Genomic DNA, 7269 nt, shown 5'->3' on the forward strand with positions numbered 1-7269 from the left:
GCTGTAGTATCTTGAGAACACTAACTATTGTTTGACTTAGAGCATACCATTGTGTGAAATCAGAGGCTGAGACGGAGTAAATATGGCATTTAGGAGATCACAGCCTTGATGGGATTCATGTGGGCCTGTGCTGTTCATGGAGGGGGAGATTCTTGTGATTAATGGCTGCCGAATTCCTTAAAAAGCAGCTTTCATATTACATAAAGGTCAGTTCCCTTCTGGGCAAGACTCATTCCTAAACAAGGAACTGTGAGTGAAAATAAACTGCTGCCATTTGAAACAATGATGGCAGATGAAGGGCCCTCATATTCATCACCGCCGAGTGCATTGATCTCAGAGCCAAAGTAATGCCGTTACAGGCGACCAAAGGCTGCTTACAACAGCTGCAGAGGCGTTTGGTCTCACATGCATGCGTGAGTGTCACGACCACATGTCTGTATGTTCTGCACTACAACCTCTCAAAGTCTCCCTTTTTCCTATCAATCTCACTCTGTCACCTTTCCCCCTTTTCACTTTTATCATCTGTCATGCTTCACCGTGTGCATGCCCAGAATACAGAGCCGTAAACATCTTTCTGCATTTACCACGCGTGTACATGCTCCCCCTTGGCACGGCATCAGACAGAGGGAGTGATCTGGTTTGCATTTCTCAGCAGGGAGGCAGACCAGCTTTGGCCTCTTTGTCAACATATGAAATGAAATCAGATGCTGGGGACGCCTGTCTCTGAAAATTGGAATCAGTCATCCGTGAGCAAGAATAAACCTGGGCTATATTCTCCTATCTCACCCATCGAGAAGCGTATCCATTCCCAATTGCATTCAGTCTCTGTTGAATAAAAACAAAGGTCTTTTCTATTCTCATTAAGGATTTTTTTCTCTCCTTCCTACTCAAATCCAAACACAGGAATAATACGATTTCTTCACAGCTGGCTGATAAACCTGCTAATTATGCATGGCTCCAAGTCAAAAGCCCATTGATGTTTTTGTGTCTTCTTCTTCTCTTGCTGCTCTCGTTTTGCCGTGCCCTCGAGATAGATGGGTGGAGCTGTAGGGTTTGGGACACTCATGCATATCGTATGGACTCACACACACACACACACACACACAAAGGCAGCGCTGCCACAAAGAGACTAGCCAAGCAGAAATGAGAGGTGATGTCACACATCTGGATTTTTTCTGGTAAAGGGCAGGGCAGCCTCTCAGATGCATGACAACCCACCATGCCTTTAAGACACATGTGTCAGGCGTCAAATATCCCATCCAGTATTAAATCCACAAGATGGTCACCTCATTTTTCCACCTGCGGAAGGTCCGCTGTTACTGTCTGTCAGATCCAATGGTTGTTCCTGTCTGTCTCCAAATGGGCCTAATGGGCTGGAAGGGGACTTTGACACGGTTAGGTATCCCTGTATGTTTTAACTGTGGGCTGGCACTTGCCCAGAGGCAGTTTGCGAGGCTATAATGGTGCCTCATTCTCATTGAATGTGATGTCTTGGCCACCATGCAACTGACAGCATAATCATTTTTGAGAAAACATACAAACCCCAGTCCTGCTACCAAGAGGTATGGGTAATGGGTGCTGAACAAACCTTTTTGCTGCTGGAGTTTTTCTCGTTCCGCACCAGACCAGGTTACATGTGGCTGAGGGAGTTCAAGTTGTGTGTCATGGAGAAATACAATGTTTGTGTTTGATGAAAACTACTATACTACTCCTTTTACTACTATTATAACATTTAGTTATAAGATGATAAATGCACATTCGTAGAGCAAACAAAATAAAAATGTAGCAGTGATAGCAGTTCAACATAAATCACAGTTTCCCAGCAATGCTATAAAGTGCTCCCTTGAGCTCTTAAATTTCTCACATTCACCAGTGATTCAAGCTAACATAATCATAGTAACAACACTATTTTTAACATATATTCAATCTGTTTTTCAATTTGTAGAGAGCATATACTTTTCCATAATTTGAGCATCATGCAGAGAGATATCACAACCCTTACATCAATTACTGCATATTCTTATTTTTCATACATTTGGTAATTCTGGGCAGGGTCCCACAGTAGGCTTAATGTTGGTTAAATAGGTACAGTTTTTTAATCAAACTATAGTAAGAGGTTGGAGGACCGCACAGATTACCAGTGAGCATTTGTTGTCTTGATAATGTCAATAAGAAGACGTAGAAGGCTTTTATGTACAAGACTCCATCTTCTCTGTCCCACCTGTAGAAAATGACAAGCCACCTTGTGTCGACACAGTTTGCACTTCAGATGAAGGAAAACTTGTTTTTTTGTGTGTTGTGGTTGTTTTTCAAAAAATGTTTTTCTTCAAACAAAAAGAACTTACAACAAAAGGCCACTGATGCAGCAGTTCTCTTTGGTTGTAATCATGCAATCAAAGATCCATTGTCCAGGCAACGTTTAGTTCACACTTAGTTTGATTTACAGTATTTTCTAGGTCAAAGCCAACAAAGATGAAATAGCGCCTTGGTTCCAGCTTGGACCCAACATTTCAGACTAATTTATTTTTGGTCTATATGCTCAAACCCAATGACTTCTCTTTGTAATGTTGTACTTTTTTCCCAGATTATACTTTTAAATTGGGTGCAGTACCACAAATCACTCCTAAGATATTGCTTTAAAAGTCCCTCAACAGGGACATTTTTAGTGTTTCAGCAGCAAAAAGTGTACAGCAACAAAAACTTCAATAAATAGAAACATGCAATATTAACAAGAAATATACAACTTAAAACAATAAAAATTATAAAATTAGCAGCTGATTGGCCTGAAAATTGTACAAAGGAAAATATTTCTATTGCACAGTGAGTAATATAGCTGATTAAAGATTTGAAGGTATTGATATTGCATAGTTTACATACATTATAGTTCAGTTATAGTCAGTTTTTGTGTGGCTGGTTGTACAGTCTGACTCCTGCGGGAAGGAGGGACCTATAGAAAACTCTAAATTATAAAGCTTTATCGTATGTTTATGTTCAAGGAATATTATGAAACCAAAAGTCATGCCTTCCTTTCCTGTTTCCTCTCTCCACACCAGGCAACCCAGGAAGAACCCCAGCACCATCTCCCAGGACTCGTGGGATAAAGCGTACCCACCTGGCGAAGGCTTCCAGACAGCAAAGGACAACCCCAGGTACTCGAGCTACCAGGGCTCCAGGAACGGGTACCCGGGCGGGGGCGGAGTCAACGCCAGAGTCCTCCTGGAGGCCCAGGAGCTCCTGAGGCAGGAGCAGAGGCGCCGGGAGCAGGAAGCCAAAGGGAAGTTAATGCAGGAGAGCATTGGTAACAGCAGCTATGACGGGTACCCCACAGCACACCTGAAGGACCCGGCCTCCCCCAAGGGCCCGTACCGCCATGATGTGCCGCCTTCGCCCTCACAGTTAGCGAGGCTTAATAGAATTGGCTCAGAGAAAGGAAGACTTTTTTATTCTTGAGGAGTAACGTTGGACTGATTGAAGAAGAGCTGAACAGAGAACTTCAGGAGCTACGGGGATTACCTTGAAGAAACAGCAAAAGTGGACGCTACGAATCTTGACAAAGGGACAACCTAGAGGTCTTATAGCTTAGCCATGATCTTAGAGGTAAACAGATGTGAAGTGTACTCAGTATGTGGGTGTTTGTGTCAAATCCTCGCTGTGCCGATGACCTATACCAGTAGTCAGTCACCCTCCTACAGACACGAGACGCTCAGTGCCTTCTCTGCATTCACGGACACGATGCTTGTTCACAGGCGTCCAGGACTCTGATTCATCGAGATCTGGCACCGTAATGTACTGACAATCAAATGGGCAGACAGGCAAGCGAGTGGGCGTTCTTTTGAGCCCATGGGGAGGCGTTAAGTTTCTGTGTGGGCTTCTGTGTGGGCATGTGACAAGGTACACGTTGTTTCACAATCAAGTATATGTGTCGTGGCTTCGCAAGGTGTCCCGCCGATGACTCGTCTCGTCGGTCACAAATCACGCTTTCCTCACTTCGCTTAAGTTAACATTCAACCCCTGCTGACGCTGCCGGCGTTTCTCTGCATTCTGTTTTCTCCACCTCTCCTCAGCGATCGAGCTCTCTCGCTTGAGCACTCCCCGGGGAGAAGAGAAAACAAGGCAAAGTGTATGAAAGAAGCAGGGCAAAGTGTGTGTGTTATTAATAAAAAAGCCCCCCTCATAAATGATTCATATTGTGTGTTATCTCCATGGAGGAGACCCAGGCAGAGAGGGGAGACAGCTCTGATCCTCTGCCTGGCCCCCCTGAACCGCTCTGGGCTTAACTCACTGGCCTGCCTGCCTGTCTGTCTGTCTGGAGCTCTGCTTCCCATCCTCCCCTCGCTCTCGTCGCCTCTCTGTTCATTACCTTTCTTTCTTCTACCTCAACACCCCCACCTTCATCCTCCTCTCCTCTCCCCTCCTCACTCATCTCCCACCTTCCTCTCATCTCACCCTCCCCTTCCCCTTACTCTTCCTCCTGCTACCCACCACCCTCCTCCTCCTCCTCCTCGTCTCCCGAGTCAGACTCTGCACTGAATTTTTCATCACAAGCCACCTGCTGCCTGCCAGAGCCAAAGAACGCTGCCACCAGAGGAACCAACAGAGGGCCTGGCTTCTGACATAAAGAGAGGAATAAAAGCAAAAAAAAAAAAAAAAAGAGCCAGAATAAAGATGGGTAGAGAGACAATAAGCCTGCCTGTGTGAGATTAGCTGGAGCTTTTCTCCTGTTTTTAACAAAAGGCTAAATTGTCCTCAGGAGTTAATGGCTTTCAATTGCTGTAATTGCTTTCTGTATTTTTTTTTTTTTTACCTTTTTAAGCATTTAGCTGACACTCTTCTCCAAAAATTACAGATGAATGTGTAAATGTGTGAATACATTTCACAGTGTGGTCTGTGATTAATCCAGAGTAGAGGCCTGGTCACACCAGCAGCGGAGATTTATGTAAATTCACATGGTGCAACTCAAATAGTTTTCTTCCAGTTTGGAGAATTTATGAGGCAAAAGTCGATGCAAAATTTAGTTATTCCTGCAAACAAATCTACTAATTGTGGTGTTTCCACTGAAATAAATGAAGTTGCTGGTGTGACTGGGTCTTTGTTTTTGGTCAGAGAGGGTCGAGACAAAAATCTCTTGACAAATTAAACCCAAACTCTGTGCGTTCTTGTGATTTGTGGCAAACCAACCCTTTAAACAAGTGGTGTTTTAATTCTGACTCATGCCAGCTCAGGGGTTTGATGTAGTTGCAGGTCATAAAGAAGACCTCGGGCACTGATGACACATGCTGAAAAATCACTGCCACAGCCCACCACTATAATTGTTGCAGTAGGTGGCAACCGATTCTCTGCGTCTGAACCTACCCCCTCTTTGACATCACTAATGTTTCTGTGACATGATTGTCTCTGCCTGCAAGCGAACAAATGAGATCGAGCGTAGGTCGAACTTTAAACAAAAAGGGAAATACAAAAAAATATAAGATGGCCATCATCGAGCTGCAGAAAACAAACAGGCGGTGCGTAATTGCCCTTCACTCCTACACACTCCATATGCAGAGTGAAGCTGCGTGACATACATTATCTCCTGTTGGTTAATGAAGACCCTTGCTGGGAAAGTTACAAGCTTAGTAGGGGTAATAAATGATGGATGAAAAAGAAGATGAAGAAAGGACTTTTTAATGGCATTACTGCAGTGTATACACCTGTATTTTAACCTGACAAAAGTTCACAGTATGACTCTGTTTTAAGCTAAATAATGTTTCCCTTCTTGGGTGTAATTACACAAATGCACTATGGCCCCATGCCAGTGTGTTTTTATTCCAGGCTACAATGGGGAAGATGTTACCAAATAATATACAAACTGTGCAAGAAGGGGGCAAAAATATCTAAACTCTGAATGGTTTTTAGTAAAAAGTGAAGCATCAATCACTTCCTGCTGTGAACACTAGAAGGATGTATTGGACCTGTGCTCTATATGTACTGACACGGGGTCTGATATCGATAAGTGCCTGATATTATATCATAATACTTTACACAAAGAGGGACACGATACGTTTGTCAATGACACTACAGCACACACACTACAGTGTGTTTTTAAACGTTTTTAATGTGTCATTTTGGGGTACTCCTTCTTGAACCTTTTTTTTTTTTATTATTTACAAGAGCCAACACTTTACGAGCGGTTATCAGTGTATTTGTATCCCGTTTGACATTGCCTTCAACCATGCTGTACCATGATGTGTTTTAAAGTATAAAAAGAAATGGAAGCTGATGTGCAATTGTTTTTTTTCCAGAAAACTTTTACATGATATATTAAGAAATGTAAACAGCCACTTTTCCTGTACATATCAAATTCAGAATAAAACGGAAGGCTGTTCCATCCTGTTTACAACTCCCGCCTCTTCTGCCTTTTCTTTCCTCGGCCCCCGGCTCTGAACCGGGATCAAACCAGTCTTCCATTCAGCATTAGAGACTCATTCTGCTGTCAAATGTCAGATCTGTCAGATCAGGCTGCTGATGTCTTCTTTTTAGATCTACAGAGGAGTACCAAAGAGATAATGTAAGATGTGGAACATGATTAATTCCTGTGGGAGAATCGTGCAGCAGCTGACGTGCGAGTAAAAACCAACATTTGGCTTCTCTGCAACAACTGTGTCTCTCTGTGTAACCAATCTGTTGAACACACTGAGCTAATCTCCCTAAACACCATTGTGTTTCCTGTTATTAAGTCCAACCTCATTCCCATTGTCCCTCACAGGGGATCTGCTCAGCAGCTCCCTGCTACTGTTTTTGTTCTGAAGGTCAAAGGTGACGTCCTAACCAAATACCATTAATGCTACATAAGCCAACCGGCTGTATGTGTTTGAAGAAACTCAGATATGAGAACAGAGGAAAAAGAGGTGGAAGCAAGAGAAATCCCTTCGCCTCATCCTGCGCTTTTATCCTTCACGGCAGTCTGTTCTTTTTATTGACTTCGTGTGTGTGTGTGTGTGAGGGAGAGAGGGAGTCGCACATGCAGAAAATTGTGTCACTATGCCTTGGCTAGATTCAACCTTCAGAGCATTTCCTTTAAGGTGCACTGAGGAAACACACACACACACACCGGGGTTTGCATTAGTCAGGATTGTTGGCACTCTCAAGCATGGATTTACCAGAACACAGGATGTCGTTTCAGCCCGCTTTACATTTGGTGTTTAAATACTTCTGAAAGATGGAACATGCATGGTGGCTGTTGAGTTTACTGCACTTCATGTGAGACAGTTAATTTGTGTGAATGTGTGC

At 43.4% G+C, this 7269-nt stretch overlaps 1 protein-coding gene across 2 annotated transcripts in view; it reads left to right on the forward strand.

Annotated features, from left to right (window-relative positions):
* The window catches only part of LOC131979811 (partitioning defective 3 homolog), a 293005-nt gene extending 286626 nt beyond the window's left edge, over positions 1-6379 (forward strand). For both annotated transcript variants that reach the window (XM_059343852.1, XM_059343853.1), the window contains one exon: positions 3054-6379. In XM_059343852.1, the coding sequence (XP_059199835.1) occupies positions 3054-3450 (397 nt within the window). In that variant the 3' untranslated portion in view covers positions 3451-6379. The remainder of the gene's footprint in view (positions 1-3053) is intronic.
* Positions 6380-7269: the final 890 nt, after the last annotated feature.

Source organism: Centropristis striata, chromosome 11 (assembly GCF_030273125.1).
Source record: "Centropristis striata isolate RG_2023a ecotype Rhode Island chromosome 11, C.striata_1.0, whole genome shotgun sequence".
NCBI lineage: Eukaryota > Metazoa > Chordata > Actinopteri > Perciformes > Serranidae > Centropristis > Centropristis striata.